The following is a 24,065-nucleotide window of genomic DNA, read 5'->3' as shown; positions in this document are numbered from 1 at the left end:
TGAGACAGACCCCTGGCCAAGAGAGCTCTCTGCCCAGTTTGAAGGGAATGAGACCCAGTCCCCTCGTTAATGATGAGGTCCAGATCCTGGCCCTTTCTCTGCATGCTGGGAGCTACAGGGAACTGCTATAGATACCCCACATCTCACGGTTCAGTGTTCCGTGGCATCCTTGGACAGGAGACAGGAGGGATCAGTGCAGACTATGGTTCTCAGGGTCCTTCAACCACCCCTGCTCTGGGGTTTCCTTTGCTTGTCCCTACTTGCCTTCCTTTGATGAGAATAAGCGTTTCTCCTAACCTCTGGGTACCACAAAGAGTCTCAAGACATTGTCATGAATAGAGGGGAGGGCATGAAAAGGATTTTTATCCATTCACAGCCCTCATGGGAGAGCTATCCCCATTCTAAATGAAAAAGAAACTGAAATGGAGGCCCAGAAAAAGAGCTCTAGAGGGGTGAACACACGTCAGTCGGAACCCTCTGGTCAGATCTCAGGCCTCCCCCGGGGGGCACTTGCAGAGATGGCTCACCCACCAGGCCTATGGGATGGCATGTGTCACACATGTCCTTACATGACCCCTCATAGGTGGATGCTCTCTGGGGGATTTGGCGGGTTTGGTAACTTCCTCCGGGTCACACAGTGAGAGGAACAAGCTGTCACCAAAACTTGGACCCGTGCGTGTCTTTGAAGCCTGTGTACTCCCCAACACAGAACCGATATCGCCAAATCCAGAGACTGAAGCTGTGTTGAGCTCAGCATCCTCATCCATATTTGGGAGACAGAGGGTGCCTAGAAAATTGTTAAGAAAATTAAATGAGATTATCTTGGCTAAACAAATAAATAACCTGGCACGGTGTCTGGCATTTAGTAGGCATTCAATAAATGCTTTTTGTTTGTTTCTCCTTTTAGGGCTGATCAATAATTAGAACTCAGAGCTTGGGAGCCTGGGAGCTCCAAAATGCTCTAAGAAGCCCAAGGGCCGCGTGCATCGCAGGGGGATGCATGCAGGGGTGAAGGGCTGGGGTAGAGGGTTTGGCCCCAGGAAGCAGAAAAGCCGGTTCCAGCTGCGCGCCCCTCGCGCCGCCGCCGCCGTCTCCTCCAGGCTCCCCGACTTCCCGCCCCGCCCCGCCCCGCCCCTCCCGGGAGCTGGGTCCGGAGTGCATGGTGGGCTGATTCTGGAGCGTGGAAGGGAGCACGGAGGCGAGAGGGAGGCGGTGGCGGTGGGAGGCGGGGAGGCGGGGAGACGGGGACCCTCCTCGCCGCTCCCTGAAGTCAGCACGGAGCCGCCCCGGAGCCGGGGCTAAGCGCTGAGCGGCGGCGGGGCCGGGATGCGGGGCTCCCGGGACCGTGGCCGGCGCGCGGGGCGGTGGCGGGCGGGCGGGAGCTGTCCGCGGTGCTGAAGCAGCGGCGGCGACAGCGGCAGGGACGCGGGGCCGGGAGCAGGGAGCTCTCCTGGAAGCTCCACCGCGGCTGCCTGCGAGGCGGGGACGCCGTCGCTCGCCGGCCCATGCCCGGTCCCCGAGCCCCGCGAGGAGGCGGGACGGTCCGCAGCGCGACAGGTAAGGAGCCGTCTGGGGGCGCACCGGGAGCGCAGAGCTAGGCACCGGTTAGCTGGGAAGAGCTGGGGGAGCCCTCCCAGCGATGAAGCTCCAACCCCCTACAGGTCCTTGAGCTCCTTGAGAGCTCTGGCCAGGTCTATCCCCACTCCTCACCTCCCTGCAGGGTGACACCGCCGGGAGGGACTTGAGGGACCCGGACTGTGGTAGGCACCTGTGCACCTTGACCCTGTACCACCAGGCCTTGACCCCGACCTGAGACAGCGCTGAGACTCCTTGCCTACTGGTTGCAGGGACGCTGAGGGAGTCTCCGGGACTCCCTGGTACCCCAGTCTCCACCAAGATTCTATGACATTGGTAAAAAAAAATCTGAGTGGGCTTCACTCAGATCCTCTCTCCTATCCAAACCTGATCACCAGGGGGACTGGAGAGGCTATGATCTCTTCGCCCTTAGATTTCTTCGCCCTGGAAATAGCCTTTGGGACAAGGAAGTTGGGAGGGGGTGTCTATCTCCTCAGGACTGTTTAATCCATTTCTCTGAGGAACGAATTGGTGCCAGAAGGTACCTCAGCTTTATCCTGCGGCCCTCTTCCTCATGAAGGGGGCCGGTTTTGCTTGGTTCAGGGGATAAAGTAGGGAGCCTGCTGGGTCTGGTTTTCTATTATATGCCTGGATGCTGATGACCCTGGACAGAACCTCCATTTGGAGTTCTCTCTCTCCTTCTGGCAAGAGTGTGTTGAATGAGCTCATTCAGGCCTGCAAAGTGCTTCCAGTTCTTGAGTGCAGAGTTCTGTGAGTGGCAGAATGGACCGATGGAAATAAACTGCGTAGAGGAAGACTAGCTCACTGCTGTGGCTGACCACTGGCTTCATATTAGTTCATTGCCACCCTCCAACCTAGCTCAGATTCCTACCATCAAGGGTAGAAAAAGCCCCGGTTGGCAGCTCCCAAAGGCTGGCCTCAGTTATCCAAGCTTTTGAACCTCAGTCTCCTCGTTCCTACAGTGAGGATAAGAACTCTAGGCATCTGGCCCCCTCAGAACTGTCTTGAGATTCCCTGAAACAACGGAATTCTTCGGAGGCGCATCTCCCCACGGTGAGCTATTCTCCCTGTTCACATCCCCTAGTGAGGCCTGCAGATGTTCATCTGGTCATCCTCATCTTCATCCCTGCTGCAGACTAGCCATGGCTCCTTCTGCCTGCAGCCTCGGAAGGGTCCCAGAAACAGTGAAGTCAAACTTAGAATCTTGAGGAAATAAAAGGACTTCCTGCCCCTTCCTCCATCGACACCTATAGGAGATAATATAGGACGAGAGTCTGACTCATGGTTTTTGTTTTTATATTTCCCCAGGAACCACAGATCTAGGGAAAACAGCTCCTTGAAGGCAAGGATTGTGTTGTTTTCATCTCCTTGCTTCCCTCCACACCCCTTCCCCCACAGCACCTGGAAGATAGTAAGGACTCAGTAATTGGGTGTAAAAACACAGGAATGAACTGTGAAAATGTATCAGAGTCAAAGGGTTGGACTGGAAATCAGGGGCCAGGTGTCTGGTTCCGGGTCTGCCCCCCGCCCCGACTGTCTTGGGCAGGTGCCTTCCCTTCAGCTCTCCTATCCATGACAGGAGAGACTGGAAACAGCTGGGATTGAAGGTTCTCGGGGCCTGGTGCTCTATGGAGCTCTTTGAGGCTGTCCCAAGCACAAACCTCTTAGTCCTTCTTGGATACAGGGTACCACTTGCAGCGTCCTGGTGTGATAAGTTAAATTGCCTTTCTGTGATGAAGTGGGTTTTATGAATGAAGTAGAAGAACCTAGAGGAAGCAGAAAAGGCCACTTATACATTTGACATTCCCGTTTTTCCTCATTTCTCAAGGAAAGCCACAGTATATAGAGAGACAAGGTGGTAGGACCTTAGCCTCCAAGCCAAGAGGCCAGAAACTACCCCACCCAGGAGTAGTGGGCCAGTGTCTTGGCCCTCTCTTCCCAGAGACCCTAGCTAGCTGGGATCTCCCTCCTAGGAAGACTGGAAGAGAAAACAGTTGGGAAAGATCCATCCCTGTAGAGAGGATTCTAGTTTATTTAAAAAAAAAAAAAAGCCAAAACCCAAAATGAGCTGTTCTTACAATCATTTTCCCTCAACTGTGGCAGGCACAGCCAATGCTCAGAAAAACCTTAGCTAATTGGCACTCGGTAGAGCTGAGTAAGCCATGCCAGTGACCTCCCTGACTTCCCCTGAGTGCCCAGCCAGGGTGGGGGACCAGCCCCCCTTCCCCACGTCAGCGCTTCCTGGCTCTCAGCTGTTGGTGCAGCCCTGGCAAAAATCAGCTCTCTGGAGTTAATGGACAGTCACTAACCCCCATCACAGAGCGACAGTAGCAGCACAATGCACACAAGAAGGGGGCTTTTCTTTCCCACGGGATTGGCTTGCAGGGGAACTGGCCCTGCCCCTAGGCAGAGGGAAACACCGTGGCCCTCCACCTGCAGGTGTGCGGGTGTCCACACCTACCCCAGGGTCACCAGGGCTCCGGGTTTTTCTAGCTATCCAGGCAGATAATACCTTGTTTCTTCCAGCCAGGGAAAGCTGTCTCTCACCCAATTCCTGTGTTCCCTTCTGCTCCCTCCTTGCTGATGTTCCCACTCTGGCCCTTCTGCAGGCCCCCAGAGGGAAGAAGGGAGTCAGCAACTATATTTCTGTGTGTGTGAGATCTTAGTTATTTAGGGTGGGGGTGAGGAGAGCTGGGGAGGAGGAAGAATAAATCAAACATGGTTGTTAAGAAATCAGGTATACAGGGCTGGAGAGATAGCTCAGTGGTTAAAAGCGCTGCCTGGTCTTCCAGAGGACTCCAGCTCAATTCCCAGCAACCATACAACGAGTCACAACTGTCTCTAATTCCAGTTCTAGGGGACCTGAGGCACACACATACATGCAGGCAAAACATATACACATTAAATAAAAAGAACACTATGTTTTAAATAAAAGAAATAAGGTATACAGAGTGAAATCAGGCGGTCCACACCTGTAATCCTAGCATTTTGAGGACGAAGGCAGGAGGATCAGAAACTTGAGGCCAGTCTGGATTGCACAGTGAATTCCAGGCCAGTCTGGGCTGCATAACAAGGCTCTGTCTCAAGGAGGAAAAGAGAAAAGCGTGTGTGTGTGTGTGTGTGTGTGTGTGTGTGTGTGTGTGTGTGTGTGCAAGAGAAGCTGAGACATTGCACACATGCAAGTCTCATCTCTGTGACTTTCAAAAATGGCAGAGTCAGAGAATGTCTGCAGACACGCACATTATTAATCACCTTCCAATCCAAAGGCCAATTCATCTCTGGGTCCTGGAAAGGTGAGATAGAATCAGAAAGGCATAGGCTTTGCTCAGGGAAGTAGTAACATCCTAATTCCTAAAACTTGCATTTTCCTAGCATTCATTCTCTCTCAAACGCTCAGTTGGCATTCTACATGGCGATCCCCCCATGGCAAGCTGGGAGCAATAAAGACTGGACCCTGTTCCTGTTCTTTCTATGTCTCCTCTCTATTTTCTCTTTCTCCTTTACTGCCTCCCTCACCCCAGACCCCTACCTCCACCCCGCAGCCAACCAAGCAGGGAGTGAGATATTAAGGGTGTTATAATCCATTGTTAGACATGCACTTGTTTCTAAGAGGTTTGGACGTGGAGAGACGGGTTGTTTGGTCAAGAATGAAGATTTGATTTCCACCTGAAAATGGACTCGTTGGCAGAGCAGAGCCTCTATCCAGCCTTCCCAGGGATTTCTTCCCATTTCAGATGCAAGGTGGGGTGTGCTTTGAGGGAAGAACAGTCTTGCCCATAGGAGCCCAGAACGTTAGATTGATTCTCCCTGGAAGACAACAGCGAAGACACTTCCCACCGAAGAAGAAAAAAGCACGCCAGCTGTTTCATTTGCTCTTCTTCCGTCCTCTCCTTCCCTGTCCCTTCCTCACCTCCCTTCTCTCTCTCTAAAAGTCCTTGGATGGGTCTTGAACATCTCTAGTCCAGACCACTACCCAGGACTTCCATTTCATACATCAGATAACAGGCAGAATCCTATCCTTGTATCCCAAGGTACTTCCAAACTGGTCTCACCCACCTTCTCCCCACCCACTTTCTCCAGCTTAGGACAGAGTAGATCTTTGCAGTCCAAATAGTCTCTTGCTTTTATCTCAGAAAACACTTTCTTCTTCTGCATCTTTATTTTTTAATTGAGTCTTTAGTGATCAGATCTCGATGCTCCTATGGCAGCGTGGTACTTCTTCAGATATTTTTCTCCTCTCGTTCTCTGTCTTTCTCAAAGTCCTGTTGTGCAGGCATCAGACCTGACACTCACCTTCCACATCCTGACCTTCTTATATACGTGCCATGTTTTTGTCTTTTCATTCTGTCTTGGCAGAATTCCATTAACATTTTCTTTTCTTTTCTTACCATTTTAAAATCACACATCTTGCTATCTGAATAAGCCTCTGTGTGTGCATGGGTGTGGTATGCCTGTGCATGCAAGTGTGTTAGGGCGTGCACAAAAGCCTGTGGAGGCTAGAAGGCCAGACGTTGATGACTTGACATCAGGTGCCATCCTGTTTATCTTCACGTTATTTGTGAGGCAAGTTATCTCACTGAACCTGGTGCTGAGCGGCTAGGCTAGGCTGCCTGGCTGTGAGCTCTTGGGACCTGTCTGTCTACACTTTAGCATTGGGGCTATAGACACTAGGCCCTACTCTTTATGTGGGGGGTAGGGACCTGAACTCAGGTCCTGATGCAAATACAGCAAGCTCTTCACTGAGCTCTCTCTCCAGGCCCTAAGGCTGAAAACAAAATGGAAGTGTTCTGTGTGCCCAGGCTGCCTTTTGAACAGAGGTGATCCCATAGCTTTTCTGACTCAGTTGTTCACATCACTCTTTACCTGAAGTTATTCTGGACTCACCCCCCCGCCATCTCTCTTCTGGTTAACCACAGCTCTTACCTATGTCCCCTCACAACTACCCCTCCTCAGACAGGACTTCCTCTCCATCCATTCTGCCGAGTCACATCTGCGCCCCGCCCTCTCCCCCCTTTCTCATTAACATGTTCTGGGGTTCCGTGTGTGTTTCCTTATCATTTCCTGTCTGGAGCTTTGGAGGCCCTCTCTTCAGATCTTTATAGAAGGTGTGATGGGTTATTATGAACTTTCATCCCACTGTGTTGTGAAATATCGGAAGTTATTCCCCCTTACTTGACTGCATTTGGTTCCCATTATCCAGCTCACCCCTATCCACCCCTCCCAGCTTCTAATAACCACACTAACTCTACATTCAGATGGACCATTTTTAAGCTTCCATATATGAGATAGCGCATGCAATATTTGGTTTTCTGATCTTTCTTTTTCTGGCTTATTTTATTTAACACAATTATAGGCGTGACCCACCACACCCAGCTATAAAACATATTCTCTTTATGTATTATTGTTGGTTGATTTCATATCTTATTTATTTTTTACTAAAACCACCTTTTCTCTAGACAAGGTCCCACTATGTAGCTCTGGCTGGCCTAGAACTTGCTATGTATTTGGGGCTGGCCTTGAACTCACAGAGATTCATCTGCCTCTGGCTCTCTATTGTTGGACTTAAAGGTATACATTGCATCCAGCCCAATAGTTTCAGTCTGCTCCCCTCCAAGATTTATTTTTTTATTTCTGTGTCTGTATGTGCAGATGCCAACAGAGGCCTGAAGAGGGTGTCAGTTCCCCTGGAGATGGAGTTGCAGGAAGTCATGAGGCTTTTGTGAGCCGTCTGTTGTGGGCACTAGGAACCCAACTCCAGGTCCTCTGGAAGAGCAGCGAGTGTTCTTTATCCACTGAGCCCTCTCTCCAGCCCACACCAATCATCTCTCAACAGGGCTCCTAGCCTGCACTCTGACCCAGACCCCCCTCCCCACTCCTTCCTTTCTCCTCTCTGCTGCCTTCCAGAGCGCTCTGAAACACAGGCCAGGCCATGGTGTGCCCTGGGATACCCGTGTTTGGCTCCTCACTGCCAGCCTGTAGGTGTGGGAGGCCTTCTCACCTCCCCTGTTACTCCATCAGCCACACCTGCTGGCTTCCCCTCCCTCCCACCATCCATGTTTGTTTGCTTCCTCTGTGAGAAAGGAACTGCCCTCATTGTCTCATCCAAGTGACTCCCATCAACCTGGGAGACTCACTGCCCACGTTGTCGTCGTCGTCATCACCCTCTATGACAGCTTCCCCTTGTTCCTACCATCTCAGGACAGCAGTCCTGAGCTGCACAGCATCCTCCATTCCATGTGAACCTTGTGTCTGTTAGTCTATTTTGTACAGCCCTCTTCATAGCAGGTGCTACTCCCTGTCTGTTTTTGGATCCCGAGAAACGACCCAAAGTGACTGCCCAAGACGTGTTTGTTGTGCAGAGCTGAGTGTGTCTCCAGCAGGGGCATGCCCTCCATCCCAGATCCTAGGAAGTATTTTCTTTTAATTTTCAGTTCTGCCTGCATGTATGTGTGTGCATCACTTGTGTGCCTGGTACCCACGGAGGCCAGAAGAGGGCAATGGATCCCCTGGAACTGGAGTTACAGACTGTTGTGAGCTGCCATGTGGGTACTGGGACCTGAACCTGGGCCCCCCAGAAAAGCATCCAGTTCTCTGTCTCTCTCTCTCTCTGTCTCTGTCTGTCTCTCTCTCTCTCTCTCTCTCTGCATGTGGTGTGTGTCTGTCTGTCTGTCTGTCTGTTTATTTTTTTGAGGATTTCTCTGTGTAGCCCTGGCTATCCTGAAACTAACTCTATAGACCAGGCTAGCCTTGAACTCAGGCATTTGCCCGACTCTGCCCCTGAGTGCTGGGACTAAAGGCATCCACCACCATGCTCAGCTGCATCTAGTTGTTTTAATCACTGAGACATTTCTATGGTCCTGGAAAGTCTTTTCTTGCCAGGAAGCCTCCGCTACACAGGACAGCTAGCACATTCTGTCATTCATTCATAAGGTTATCTATTGAGTGCCTACTATATACCAAGCAAGGGGCTATGTGGATGAGCAAGACACACACAGTCCCCACCCCTCTGGAGCTCACAATCTGGTGAGGGAGAAAGACACTAATCAAGGAATCACACATATATAAATAGAGACTGTGATAAGCACTTTGAGAGGAAGAGCGTGGAGTGCAGATAACCAGGGAACCAAAAATCTAAACTGAGGATGTAGGGACAGCCTCCCCAAGGAAGTGGCCTTTAAGCTGTTAGCTAAAGCATGTGAGGGGCGCTTCCCAGAAACATGGCTGTGAAGTGGAGGAAAGATGGGAACAGGAGCTGAAAGGCATTAAAGGCACCGAGAGGGATGTCCTTGATATCTGTTGTTGCCTAAACCACCCCAAAAACACAGTGGCTTAAACAGCAGACACCTCACCATACTCGTGACTTTGCAGGGTCAGACCCTCAGGCGGAACTAGCTGTGTGCTCATCTACCCCGTGTGGGTGTGGTACTGACAGAGTTCACCTGGCGACAGATGGGCAGGCACAGAGAGCCCGGGACGGCTTCGTTCACACGGCTGGCATCTCACTGATGACTGGGAGCATGGCCTTGGGTTCTATCTCCTGGAGCCCCTGCTCACGGCACACACGGCCTCTCTGCCCAACTACTAGAGGATAGCTCAAGGTTCCAAGAGAGTATACCAGTGAGCAAAATGAAGGGGAAAGACACGCAGGCATCGATAACCTAGTCGTGAAACCCAGGCGGGCGCCCTACGAACAAAACCACATTCACAGCCCCTTGATTTGATTGATTCTTAAGTTTCTACGATATTAATTGTATTAGGGGTGGGAGGCAAAGATGCCCATGCCACACCTCATGTGTGTGTGTGTGTGGGTCAGATGATAACCTTTAGGAGTTGTTCTTCTCCTACCAAGTGGGTCCCGGGAACTGAACGGAGTTTATCAGACTTGGCAGCGATTGCCTTTACCCACTGAGCCATCTTGCCATCCCCCAGTTCTGCTTTCAAGCGGAGGAGACCACCGTTTAAGAACTGTTAGGAGCAGGCGTGGTGGCGCATCCTTACATTCCCAGTACTCAGGAGGCGGCAGCCCAAGGCAGTTAAGGCCAGCTTCAGCTACACAGTGAGGTTACGGTCAGCTTGGACCATGGGAGAGAGACCCTCAAGACACAGACCACCACCACAACAGAAGGCTGTTGTGAAGGGAGAGGGGCTGGCGGGGACAGTTGTGATGGCGGTGGCCAATTGTGCTAAGCGCTGAGCCGAAACAAACGAAAAGCTGTGTTGGATTTTCCGTAACTCAGCCCACCTTGCCCTTGTCCCCACACCTGGCTTTCGTCCCTCTCTGCCAGCTGCAGCTAGTGACAGACAAGCTCAGTTAGTGGCTCTCTTGTTCACAGGCCAAAAATCATCAACCCAGCCTAAACCTTGTACCAACCGCTACCAAAGTCACAGCGGTCACAGTTGGCCACATGGTTTATGCATTACTGTCTGGAAGATGGTGTGGTTGGTGCCTTTTAAGATTTTACCTTATCCCTGGATTGTTAATCACTTAAATTTAATCTTCTGCCTGACTAGGAAGTCCTGGCTTTGATCTCTCAGCTTAAAGTGTCTCTTGGCTGGGCAGTGGTGGTGGATCTCTGTGGGTTCGAGGCCAGCCTGGTCTACAAAACAAATTCCAGGGGAGCCAAGGCATTTCTCCTGTTTCCCTGAGAGGTGCTTGATAGTTCAGGACGCTCACAGTGGCGCTGTACTTACTGGAATCCAGGCCTCCTAAGGCTATCCACCCTGGGCTGCCAAGTCACCCAAATCTCTTCATTCTTCCTTTCTTCCTTTCTCTCTCTCTCTCTTTTCTTTTTTCTTTTTTTTTTTTTTTTTTTTTTTTGTTTTCAAGACAGGGTTTCTCTGTATATCCTTGCTGTCCTGAATCTCACTTTGTAGACCAAGCTGGCCTCGAACTCAGAGATCCACCTGCCTCTGCCTCCAAATGCTGGGACTAAAGGCGTGCGCCACCACCGCCTGGCTCCTCATCTTTTCTTAAAGCTCTCATTTCTTCTCTTCACAGAGGACTCTGGTTTTAATCCATCCAAAACCAATTCCCCCTCCACTCTTATTTTCCTGCCTCCCAGGGGACCTGCCTGATAAGTATGTCCAGGAGTGCCCAGGCTTTGGACTAGATCAAACCTGAATTCAAATGCAGACCTGGTCACTCTGTCAGCTGTTCCTAGCCTTTCTGGGTTTCCGTTTTTTCATGTATGAAACTTGGGGACAATGATAATCAGCTTTGTTACTTTTTGTTTTGTTTGTAGAGTCTTTCGATGTAGCCCAGGCTGGCCCTAAACTCAAGAGTCTCTTGCCTCAGCCTTTTGAGTGTGGGAAGGTACAGGTGTGCGTCACCACTTCTGGCTCTGCTGTAAGGTTTTAAGATAAAGTTCATAGAGCTGGCCCTGGTGGCACTTGGCAGGTAAAGGCAGGAGGATTGCAAGCTCCGTGCCAGCTTTGGCAACAAATCCAAACCTGTCTCAAAAACAAGCAGGGGGCTGGGAATTAATCAGTGGGTAAAGCTCTTGCTGCCCAAGTGAGGACCTGAGTTCAAATCTCTGGAACCCAGAACTGTTACATAGCCCTGGATGTTGTGGTGCATGTCTATAACCCCGGTATTCCTACAGGGCCGTGGGAGGTAGACGCAGGAGAGTCATGGGAAACTCCAGGTCAGCTAGTGTGATGCACACAACAGGAAACAACAAAATGACTCTGTTATGAACCGGGTGAAACTGGCATTCAAGTTCCACATGTCCTCACATATACATGGACACACATACACACACACACACCAAAAAAAAAATAAATAAAAAAATAAACACACAGAACACCTGCTCAGGTTAAGATAAGTCAACTCTAGCTGTCACCAGGTTACAGGGTTCTGATAAAGGTTGGCCCCAACCTGACGGCATGGCGCAATTCCTAATCACACTGTCCTTTAGGGCACCTCTCCTAAGAAGTCATCATGTGACTAAGCAAGCCTCCTGCAGGCCACAGCCCTGCGGCGGCAGATTCTAGAGAACTTGATCACACACACACACACACACACACACACACACACACACACACACACGTATCTCTTCTTAGTGGTTAAATGAACATACTCTGGCCAGACAGATTTAGCAGGTTCTGCCACTCTCCAGCTGTGTGATCTGAGAAAACCTACTAACCTCTCTGGGCCCCAGTTTCCCCATGTATAAGATAGTAAAATGAGTTGATGTATTTGAAGCTCTTGGCAAGGGTTTAGAACTCTTGCTGGGGTTTCAAGCATACACCACCACACTTATGTTGTCTTTTTTTAAATAATGCATTTGCTCCTTTTAATTTAAAAATTATATTTGCATATTATATATTATATTATATTATATTATATTATATTATATTATATTATATTATATTATATTATATTCATATAACTGCCCCTAAGTCAAGATAGAAAACTGTCACTCCGAAAAGTCCTCCCCCTGCCTCCCAGCCTTTAGCAACCATTGATCTGCTCTCTACAGTGTTGGCCTTTCCTAGAATTTTGGGTATTCGGAGATGGAGGGGTAAGTAAAGTCTCATGTAGCCCAGGCTGGCCTTAAGCTCAATTTGTAGCTGAAGATGCCCTTAAATTCCTGATTCTCTTACTTACTTCTCCCAAGTGCTGGGATTGCAGGTATTTCCCACCTCACCCAGCTGGACTTTCATCTAAACGGACTAAAGCATGGCCGTCTTTGTTATTGTGTGAGCAGTTTTGATCTATTGCAGTCAGTGTGGTTACTGATATAGGATATAGTTGGACAGAAGCCTAATATTATTGATTGATTGATTGATTGGGACAAGCTCTCTAGCCCAGGCTGGCTTCAAACTCTCTCTGTAGCCAAGGATGTCCCTGGGCTTCTGATCTTCCTGTCCCCAGATCCTAATTACTAGCGTTACAGGTGTGTGCCACCATGCCCAGAAGACTGAGGCAGGAGGATGGAAAGTTCAGGGATAGCCTAGGGAACCCACGACCCCCCCAAAAAAAAGAGTGCTAGATGGTGATGGTACACACTTTTAATCTCAGCACTGGGGAGGCAGAGGCAGGCAGATCTCTGAGTCTACAGGGTAAGTTTCAGGACAGCCAAGGCTACACAAAGAAACCCTGTCTCAAAATTAAAAAAAAAATACAGGGCTGGGGCTGTAGCTCAGTGGTAAAGTACTTGCCTAATATGCTTAAGGTTCAAGTTCCAAATACATGAAAAAAAAAAGTTAGGGCTAAGGCTGTAGCTTACTTAATAGAGTATTTGCCTAGCAAGCACAAGCCCCTGAGTTTGATTCCCAGCACCCCATAAACTGGCCACACCCCATCCTAGAACCATAATTAATGGAGGCAGAATACTCCGTCTCACACTGTGAAGGCTGAGAACCACTGCCCAAGGACACCTGTTGCCCAGACAGACAGCCATACCTCGGGCAGGTGGTCACCAGCATCCAGTGAGGGGTGGCCGATTCCGAGCTTGACCTCAGCCCTGGTGAGGGCTGATCTGGTTCTGGTTTGCTCCTATTTCTGGGGTGTTTTCCTATGGAGTTGCCAGTTGAAAATGTGGGGCGTTCACTGAGGCCCCTTCTTTGACATACCCTGAGGCTACTGTGAGCAGCTAGCCATGCACAGGCCCCTCACGCATCAGGAAGGGCCCCAAAGTGAAGCTCAGGCTCGCTTCTCTGGGGCGCCCTCCCCCCCCGGGATCTTGGTATTGAGACCCTTTGAATCCTGGTACCGTTGGGGACTCTTCAAGGCCTTCTTGCCCCTCCACCCCAGCTTTCCTAGCTATTGTTGGCAGTTTAACGTGACACTCACAGGCTGTCACAGCTGGAAGAGAAAGCCCTCGCCGACACCACCCCTTATTGTTATGTGCTCCCATCAGAATTATAGAGTCAAAATGAGCACTCAGAGCTGTTTGGTTCCTGGCACGTGGTTAAAAAGCTCAGTAAGTGTGAGTTATTGTTCTTCTCCGAGGAGAATTCTTCCAGGGAGCGGCGGCTGGGCTGAGTGTTTAGTCAGCCCCTCCTAACTCTCCGTACATTTTCTGGGTAAGGACGTCTACTGTTGCTCTGTGTGATCACAGGAGGCTGTAATTGGACTCTGGGGGATCCCTGGATGGTTTCCTGTCCTCGGTCTGTGCAAGCAAAGCCTCAACCTCAGGGCTCAGCTAGTCCTCCTTCAGGAGACAACCCCAAGGGTTTGGCGTTCTCAGAGACACCTTCTCCCCAACTCTTCTTTTGCAGATTCAGACTCACAACTCCACTTACGTCATTTATAGGGACTTCAGAGATCCCAGGCCTTCTTGAGCCTGTCCTCTGGAGCAGAGCACACATGTTCGCACATGCACGCACATGCATGTGCATGCACACGCACACACTCATATGCAGGCACACAAACAACCATACCAGAGTCAAGGAGGCACACACAGCCCATGTAAGACCAGGGAGCTGAGATGGCCACTGATCTATCACTGCTTTGGTCTCCCACCCTGAGGAACAAGAACCTGGGGAGGCAGATCTAAAAATCAGGCCCAAAGGCCCAGGCAGGCCAATGGCACAGAAGACTTGGTGACCCACGATCCTTTCTCCCAATCAGGACTCAGAGTAGGGTCCCTGAGATGAGGCCATGAACTCTGTTATTGACCTTGTAGTTGAGGGGTGAGGGTAGAGGCATAGATAAAGATCTGTGATTCTAGGCTACAACCACCCACCAGGGACTTTTTTTTTTTTTTTTCAAAAGTTGAAGTACACATAGGCAGGAACATGGACAGGGAAAGGCTTTAACGTTACACTCAACCACCAAACACAGCAAGAGCGCATAACTTTCAATGGATTTTCGGCCATCTGGCTAGGAAGAAATCTAAGCTCTTAATTATTTTTGTTCTGATTTAAAGTAGTTTTTAAAAGTATATGCTCATTGTAAATAAATGAATGAATGAATGTGGGAAACAGAAAAAAGAGGGCATGAAGAAGAAGGTGAAAGCTCCCGGGCCTCCTCCACCCCAGGAGCTAATCGCTGTTGACATTTTAGCAGAGTGGAGACGGCCGCACGCACCGATTGCTTTTCTTCCTCCTCATTGGAACGGCAATGAGCATTTTCCCAAGTCATTATTCTTTGTGAGCCTTTTGTTCGGAGGCCTTGTACCGCTGGATCGGGTGCCATCATTTACTGAACTTGTTTCCACTTCTTGGACAGTCAAACGACTTCTCGCTTTCCCACTGTATAGGAACCACACATCTTTGTGCATGAAGGGTTGCAAAGCCTTGCTTGTGGGGGCGCGGGGGTGGGCGTGGGGGGCTGGGAGGAAACCCCTCAGAGCACAAGGAAGGAGGGAGTCCAGACAAGGCTGGATGTGACCCGGACTGCAGAGGCTCAGCTGGTGTCTGAACTAGAGAGGCTGACCGGAACAGAGAACGAGCTGGGGTCACTTGCCCCTGCCTGCTTTGGACTTTACAAATGCCCCTATGGTTTCCAGGCATCTCTGCATCTCTTTTGAAGGGGGCGGGGGCGGGGCATGAAAGGGAAGGGCAGAGACTTGCCAAGGCCTCCCGGTGAGGTAGAGGTTAGGGCAGGGGTGACTTGGATACATGTAGCTGCTCTAAATGCCCTGGGGCTGCCCACTCCTCCTCAAGGCCCCTGCACACCTCAGCTTCACGAGAGTGACAACACTACTTTTGGCTGGGACACCCTGGAGGCCCTAGACCCCGTGGCTATCCATTAAGACCATCTAGAGGAGAGACCCAGGGTCCTCTGGGAGCTATGTCCTTGGTTCCCAGAGAAATGGGTAGGCCTAAGGCAGGAACCAGGGTGGTACAGATGGAGCTGGGAAGTCTGAGTTAACTTCAAGGCTCTGCTGCCTACCTATCCAAAAGAGGCCTTGCCTTTCCCTCACCTCACTGGACCTGCCCACTGGGCAACGGCAGGGAATCATGATGGTATCCCTCACTGGGCTCTGAGTGTGCTCATCCCTCCTCTGTTTTGACAGAGTGTTCAAAGAGGGGCTCCCTCCTGGGGCTCCATGGCACTATAGAATCATAAAATGTTAGTGCCCCGGTTGCCCTCTGTGGCCACTTCCTCCAAACCCCTCAGGGAAACTGAGAGGCCAGGAGAGGCCCCTAGACCAGGAATGAGCTCCCAGGGAGGAAGGATGAGGTCCTGCCTTTGTGATCCGAACCTGCCTCCCAGCCCAAGCGTAACGCCCCATCGCTACACTAGGAAACTTCTGTCACAGCTGGGTGGCAGCCACATGGAAATCACAGGAGAGTGACATGTAAGCAGGGCCCCGAGGCACGTGGCAGCCCTGCATCTCTGGTGCTCCCTCTGCATTGGGAGGTGAACTGTTGGGCCACACATCCCTGTCAGTTGCACTCTGTGATCCTTCATAAGGCATTCCTCCAGCTTCAGGTCCAAGGCAGCCACTCTCAGGGACTCAGCACCATGGCAACCTCTCCTCCTTCCTTCATCCTCATGCAGACATCAGCCCATGTCCTCCCCATGGGTGAGTCAGCCAGGGGAACCTAGCATCCTTTGGACATGCCCTCAGTGCCCTGCTCCCGTCCTGATGCCCCTCCGTTCCAGGTACTCCCTCTCTGTCTGCTACCCAGGCACTGTTCCTGGAGCCATGCTGCCTCAGGTTACTCCGGAACCATCTTCCTAGAATCCATCTATGCCCCTTGGGGGCAGAAGCAGAAATGACCCTTTCCCAGGCACTGACTTCGAATGCTTGATGGGGCGGGAACGGGGCATGGGATCCAGTAACCTCAGCCCTGGGAACAGAAATCTCTCCCTGAACTTCCCTTCTATCATTAGCAGAGTGGCATCTGGGAGATCAGAAATGGCCCTAGTGGGTGAGGATGAGTTCTGCAGTCCAGAAATAAGGATTGCAGCCTCCTAGGCTCAGTGGTTAAGGGCATTTGATGTTCTTCCAGAGAACCCAAGGTTAGTTCCCAGCATCCACATGGTGACTCACAGTCATCCATAACTCCAGTTCCGGTGGATCTGACACACTCTTGATCTCTGTGGCCACCAGGCATGCATATGTTATACATGTGTATACATATCATACACATAAAATAAATAAGTCAAAAAAATTTTTTAAAGGACAGCAGCCTCTCTTCATGTATCATCTACCTGTCACCTCAGCCACCTCTTTGGATCCTCAAGACAGATCTTCATGGGATAGATCATCTGCTTTTTGCTTTGGTTTTTTGTTTTTCAAGACAGGGTTTCTCTGTGTAGCCTTGGCTGTCCTAGAACTCACTTTGCAGACCAGGCTGGCCTCGAACTCACTGAGATCCACCTTCCTCTGCCTCCCAAGTACTGGGACTAAAGGCATGCGCCACCACCAGCATTATCTGGCCTTTATGGATGATGAAACTCGGGGTCATGAAGTTAACCGGAGTCATCAAAGCCAAATCTGCAGACCAAAATCCAGGGCAAGTTACACCCAAACCATCCCCGCAACTGAGTCAATCTCATGTAGTCCAGGGTGGCTTTGAACTCACAGAGATCCAGACAGATCTCTGCCTCCCGAGTGCTAGGATTAAAGTGTGTGCCACCACTGTCTGGCCTCTATGTTTAATCTAGTGGTTTGTTCTGTTCTCTGACCATCAGGCAAATTTATGAGGGTACACAACATATCACCACATGTGTGCACTTGCAGCTGGGTGTACAGATGCAGGCTTCAGTACCCATAGGTGCCTTAGGTCTTGTAGGAACTTTCCAAGCTCACAGTTTACCTTGAGGGCAGATTAGCCTGAAGTGCACTTTTTAAAACTACATTTGAGGGCGGGGGTGGGGTGTGTGTGGAGGGGTGGGCAAGTTCCCTCCCCTGGCAAAAGCTGTAACCACAAATGCAGCCCCTGTGCCAAGCTGAGCACAGACCTGCCTGACTTAAGAATAAGCCCTCCTTCAGCCAGCCCCCAGTGCCATCGGCCACCAAGACTGGTAATGTCACCTGTCCCCGTCTCTCCAACTCTACCCCTGAGTTCCCAGCATCTCTGTAATCCAGGCAGACCTTGCACTTGGCCGTCCTCCTGCCTCAGCCTCCCAATAACTCGGATTACAGGCCTGTATCATCGGGGAGTTCCAAGGATCCTCAGTTTACCTGAAGACACAGTAAACTCCACCCACCAACAAGCCAGGAGTGTTTGTGCACACCCCGCAAGTGGGGGGTTGAGGCAGGGAGATTTTTAAGGCCAGTTTCAGCTACATAGTGAATTTCTAATTGTTTGGTTGTTTGGGGGTGGACTTTATTGTCGATTTGTTTTGTTTAGAGACAATGTCTCACTATGTAGCCTAGACTGGCCTCAAACCTGAGCACTGGGTTTATAGGTTTAAGTCACTATGCCTGGATTACATAGTAAATTTGAAGTTAACCTGGGCAATGTAATAAAACCCAGCCTTAAAAATAAATAAATGAAGCTGGGTGGTGGTGGCACATGCTTTTAGTCCCAGCCCTTGGGAGGCAGAGGCAGGCAGATCTCAGTGAGTTCAAGGCCAGCCTGGTCTACAGAATGAGTTCCAGGACAGCCAGGGCAACACAGAGACACCCTGTCTTAAAAAACAAACATACAAATAAATAAATGGGTAGCAGCAGGGAGTGGGAGGGAGCTGAATAGACGACTCCATGGTTAAAAACACTTGCTGCTCTTATAGAGGACCAGGGCTCAGTTCCCAGCACACATGTCCAGCAACTCACAGTTGTCTGTAATTCCAGCTCCAGGTGATCCAGAACCTTCTTTAGCCTCCTCAAGGGTTTGTGTGTTTGCGCACACATATACATACACATAAGTAAAAGACAGTAAATATTAATCTTAAATATTTAAAGCTGGGCATGGTGGCTCATGCCTTTGATCCAGCACTAGGGAGGCAGAGACAGGTGGATACCTGAGTTTGAAGCCAGCCTGGTCTACTGAGCCAGTTCCAGGACAACCAGGGCTACACAGAGAAACCCTGTCTCTAAATAAATAAATAAATAAATATTTACTTATTTAATATATACAAAGCATTGTAATGCTTTCACAGTTGGACTAGAGAGCCAGTTCCAGGACAACCAGGGCTACACAGAGAAACCCTGTCTCTAAATAAATAAATAAATAAAATAAATAAATATTTACTTATTTAATATATACAAAGCATTGTAATGCTTTCACAGTTGGACTAGACCCTGTCCAATGCAGCCTGAATGGAAGCATAGGAAACACTTAGGGTACCAAATCTCACCCATCATCCCCCTTGATGTCTGCAGTCCCGTAGACCTCGGCAGGGCTACACATTTGGCCCTCAGCCCTCCGCCTGCACCCTGAGCCACACCAGCCCTCTCCCAGACCCTCATCCCCGCCGTCCTTTGTCCAGCCACAGGACCTCCGCAGATACTCCTCCCTCTGTGTGAAATATGCTTTCTGGTGCTGCGACAATATACCCAATCGATTTAAGAGGAATAAAGGCCTGTTTTGACTCCTTCAGGGGTTCCAGCCTAAGATCTACAGACCCTGAACGCTTTGCGCGTGCGCTGAAGCTGCCAGCATCGCGAAGAGCTTAAAGTGGAGAGAGCTGTTTCCCTTATAGAGGTCAGGAGCCTGAGTGGGCCCAAGGGACCAGCATCCCAGCCATCCATTTCGAGGCCACACCCCCATGACCTACAATCTCCCACGAGGCCCCGCCTCTTAAAGGTTTCCGCAATCTTCACAGACACCAAAGGACTACTAAGCCTTTAACATAACCTTCCTAATGCTGCAACCCTTTAATATTGCTCCTCATATTGTAGTAACCCCCCGATCATAAAATTTACTTCGTTGTTACTGTAATTTTGCTACTGATATGAACTGTCATGTGGATATCTTGATATGCGACCCTGTGAGGGGGTTGTGACCCACAGGTTGAGAATCACTGCTTTAACACCTCCGTCTTTCGGGGAGGGGGGGGGGGGCATTCAGATCCAGGCTACAGCAGCATTCCCCTCACCTTGTACACTGGCTTCTCCACATCTCAACACAGAAATTTTCCCCATCGGTTCTGCCCATCGCAGTGAAGTCTGTGTGCCGCCGTGTGCTGTCCTTCTTCCGGGTAGACAAGTTGTTTTCTAGTCGTCTTCTGCGCCCGGACGAGACTCCTGAAGACCGGCAGACACACTTCTCCCTTTCGCCCTGACTTTTGCCTCTCTCGCCGCTGTATTCTCGGCACCCGCTCCAGAGCCTGGCATATAGCTAGTACTGATTAATCACGTACCAAGTAAGGAAATGAGTGAATCATCTTTCGGAAGTGAGGACCACTACCATCCCCATTTCACAGACAGAGAAACTGGGGCTCTGAGCAACAGCTAGCTCAAGGTCCCACCTGTGAAAAGGGCAAAGCCGGGCTTGGGGCCAACTTGGGACCCAATGTTCACAGGTTTAGCCACCCCAGGCCACGTATCCAGTGGCCTGGCCTCCGTGACTACCTGTCTTTCTCTCCTGACAGGTTCCGTGAGGACTGAGTGGTTGACTGAGACTCCCTGCCCTGGCAACTGCAGGCAGAACCATGGAGAGCCTGAGTGAACTACAGAACCCTCTGCTGCCGAGGAGCCCCACCCACCTCCACAGTCCCTACCCCTACACGGAGGCCCCAGCCAGCTGGTCCTGCCAAGAGAAGCTTTATTCCTACCTCCTAGGAGGTGCTGGTCCCTCTCGTACCCATCAGCTCCTAGACCCGGGGTCCCTACAGCTGGCCGTGGAGGCTTGGTATCGGCCCAGCTGCCTCCTGGGGAAGGACAAGGTCAAAGAGCCCAAAGCAGGCAGCTGTGAGACCAGCTTCACCGAGGCCAGGGAGCCCCCAGTGGGGCCCACGGAACAGGGCTCAGAACCTGGTAAAACTGAGGAGGATGTCACCATCCACACTGTGTCCTATGGAGTTCAAGAGGAGCTGCAGGGCCAGGAGGACAGCCAGGAGGAGGAGGTAAGTAACGTGGTTTTGTTTGTTTGTTTTGTTGTGTTGTGTGTGATTCTTTTTTTTTTTTTTTTTTTTTTTTTTTTTTTTGTTTTTCGAGACAGGGTTTTCTGTGTAGCTTTGCGCCTTTCCTGGAGCTCATTGTAGCCAGTGGCCTCGACTCACAGAGATCCGCCTGGCTCTGCCTTCCGAGTGCTGGGATTAAAGGCGTGCGCCAACAACGCCCGGCGTGTGTAGATTCTAAACTGGTCATGATAACATGCCTTTAATCCCAGCACTCAGGAGGTGAGGCATTTGGTGTCAACTTGGTCTATATAAAGTTCAAAGATACCCTGCACTACATAGTAAGACCCTGTCTCAAAAAAGAAAGCACACTTATCTTGGGAGGTGGAGATAGAAAGATTGGGAGTCTCAAGGTCAGCTCTGGCTACCTGGTGAATTCAAGGCTAGCCTGGGCTACATGATATGCTATTGAAGAAGGAGGAGGAAGACACTCACTTGAGTTAACTATTTATCAACCCAAGTGATAAATAGCAACCATTGTAAATAGTGACTATTAATCACTTGAAAATAATGTGATTATTTTGGTGGCTGATCATGTTTCTTCTCTGCCTCTCTCCCACAAAGTATGTGGCTTTATAACCTGATTTTCTGATATCACTCCTTGTAATTTAATATGTTCTACAAGGTGATTTGTAAAGTGACAGGGTCTTTCACTGTGGGCCCTTCGATCATTTGTTAACTCGATCACCCGGTCTTTGGGCACTGAGAACGCCTCTCAGAATCTTCCGTCTTCACCAGTCTCTCTCCTATGATGAACATCTCTAGATTCAGAGGCTTGCATTCTTCCGTGGTGAGAAGTTCCTAAAAGTACCATTCACCAGGTCACATGACATGGTGTGACAAGACCAGCCTTGTCTCAACTCTCAAAACTCAGCAGAGTTTGCTCTATATCTGCCCACTGGATAATGCCTATTCTGTTGTTACATAAAACAAAACAAAACAAAACAAAACAAAACCCCTACATTATTTATCTATCTATTTCTTTTCTTTTTTTAATTTGAGACAGGGTTTCTCTGTGTAGTTTTGGTGCCTGTCCTGGATCTCGATCTGTAGCCCAGGCTGGCCTCGAACTCACAGAGATCCAGCTCTGCCTCCCGAGTGCTGGGATTAAAGGCGTGCGCCACCACTGCCTGGCTCTAGCTATTTCTTTACTGGCTGTATGGTCACAGGATAGGTGTGGGAGTCAAATGATAACTTATGGGAGTCAATGATCTCCTTCAACCTCTCGGTCCTGGGGATTAGCGGCTGGCAAAAGAACCGTGTGTTTTTAACTCTTCTCAGTCTGGCAGGGTTTTCGAGACCCTGGCTTTTGCTACCAAACCCCACTCTCTCGCAGAGTGATGCGACCTCGACAGAGAGCGAAAGTGAAGACACCTTCCTCACCCTGCCTCCCAGGGACCACTTGGGGCTCACTCTCTTCTCCATGCTGTGTTGCTTCTGGCCGCTGGGTATCGCTGCCTTCTACTTCTCCCAGGGGGTAAGTGCACAGGGGCCTCGGGGGTGCCTCTCTGGCCGGCCACTCTCTCACCTGGAGGACTTGACGCTCCCCTGCACGATGGGAAGGGCCTGGTGGACTGGGCTGTTTTGTTGGGTCTGAGGATGCTACCTTATGTCAACCTTTTGTCTCCCTAGACCAGCAAGGCCATCTCCAAAGGGGACTTCCGCCTGGCCAGCACCACCTCCCGCCGGGCCCTCTTCCTGGCCACCCTCTCCATCGCTGTGGGGGCCGGTCTCTATGTGGCTGTGGTGGTGGCTCTGGCTGCTTACATGTCCCAGAATGGCCATGGCTAGTGGCAGTAGGATCCTCATCCTGGCGCTCCCGGCCCGCCCGAGGAAGGTATAAAGCTTGGAACTGTGTACTTTATGGAGAGCCTTGACCCCGAGGTGAACCTGCGCATGTGGAGGGGAGGACTCCCGTTCTGCAGCCTACACAGCCCTCTTGCCCACTCCTCCCCGTCCCAGAGCAGGCCTGGTATGGATGGGAAGCAGGAGAGGCAGGGTTGTCCAACAGGCCTCGCCCAGCCTGGGCTGCCCACTCCCTACTGGGCCTCAGTCCCACAGGCAGCTCAGTTCTCCCCCTTGCCAGTTTCCCCAGAGAGAAAAGGCAGGAGCTTCCAGGGAGGAAAAGGAGTGCCCGAGAAACAAAGGACGTGGCCAGTTTTTTCAGCCTGTGGGGCTCTCCCCTGTACGCGCCTTGAGCAGCTACCCCACGCCCCAAGCTCCATGATGCCCAAGATCCACCAATCAGGAAAGACCTCCATGGGCCCCAGCCATCCCTTGCTCTTTCTGACTCCCTTGTTAGTGTGGAAGATACTCAGCGGCATCTCCCAGGGTGGAGATGGCGCTGGTGAGCTCTGTGGTAAGAGCAGGTTGCTGGGCCTTTTCTGCTCCACACAAAAGGCAAGTGCAGTGCCAGAGAGGACACAGGCCTGGAATACCGCAGGACCACGTGTCCCCCTCCCTCTGCCTCTGTTCTTCACTCTCCCATCCTTTCTGGGCTCTGCTGGGAGGACCCTGAGACGGTACCCCACAGCAGGGGAGACTGAGAAGGGTGTTGTTACTCCCTAGCTATTGAGGAGTGCAGGGTCCCGGATCCAGGCTTACGTACGGGGCATGGTGAGAAGGGACTCTGGGAGGTGGGAAATGCAGACGGAGGAGGGACATGGACAGATGTGGACGGTGGAGCAGTCAGCAGTGCCCGGGAGGAGGTGTCCCCGGAGCAAAGTCCAGGAGGACCGCCAGAATCCACCCAAGGGATTTGCTCCTCTGTAACTCTCCATGCTGGTGGGCAAGGGTGTGTAAGAGCCTCCCATGGAGGTGCCCAGTCTGATAGGGTTCTGCCTGGATTATCCAGCCTGGAGTAATTTTTGTGCAGCCATTTCGAAACTCTCCATCAGCCTAAGCAGGAAGGCCAAGCCTTTCTCTCCACCCGTGATGTTTTCCCATCTTTGGACAATGGGGTAATGGTGATAATTGCCCCTCAGGACTGCTTTCAAGCCCCTCCACCCCAAGGCAATGACAGTTTCAGAGACCTCCAGAGCAAAGGACGCAGAAGAGCGGGAAGGCAGGCCCACGGGGATTCAGTCTGCAGGACTCTTGTGCACGATTTGGGGAACCTGGCCATTTCCACGCTCTGGTCCCACCATTCACCGTCCTTGGTTCCCACACGCTCCCCTTCCCCTCACTGCAGGTGTTCTCCACGCTCTACCCCCTGTACTGGCGGTTTTAATGTCCCCGGAAGGTCTTTATTTATCCTGATAATAAACTTTTCTGTAATACCTGGTGCCATCTGGGCCGCTTGCTGTGCTGTGCTTGTATCCCATGCTCCTCCAGGGCTGACCTCCATCACCCCATGTCCGTCGTTCTGGATCTCCATATGGGCCTCAAGAAAAGGGGCCAGAGGCCAATGCTGCCCTCTGACAGCTTGGCCTGGGGTACCCGGGATGTAGGTTGATGGACTGCATTTGACTTATGCAAGGCGAGGTGAGATAAGACGCAG

At 50.9% G+C, this 24,065-nt stretch overlaps 1 protein-coding gene across 1 annotated transcript; it reads left to right on the top strand.

Moving 5' to 3' along the window:
- The first annotated feature begins 1,267 nt into the window (after positions 1-1,267).
- Syndig1l (synapse differentiation inducing 1 like) lies at positions 1,268-23,846 on the top strand. Its single transcript, XM_028876711.2, has 4 exons — positions 1,268-1,557; positions 20,039-20,512; positions 21,903-22,043; positions 22,199-23,846. The coding sequence occupies exons 2-4, from the start codon at positions 20,099-20,101 to the stop codon at positions 22,355-22,357; spliced, it is 714 nt and encodes a 237-aa protein (XP_028732544.1). The 5' UTR covers positions 1,268-1,557; positions 20,039-20,098; the 3' UTR covers positions 22,358-23,846.
- The last annotated feature ends 219 nt before the right edge of the window (positions 23,847-24,065 follow it).

Source organism: Peromyscus leucopus, chromosome 14 (genome assembly GCF_004664715.2).
Source record: "Peromyscus leucopus breed LL Stock chromosome 14, UCI_PerLeu_2.1, whole genome shotgun sequence".
Lineage (NCBI taxonomy): Eukaryota > Metazoa > Chordata > Mammalia > Rodentia > Cricetidae > Peromyscus > Peromyscus leucopus.
This window is presented reverse-complemented; position numbering and strand designations above follow the sequence as displayed.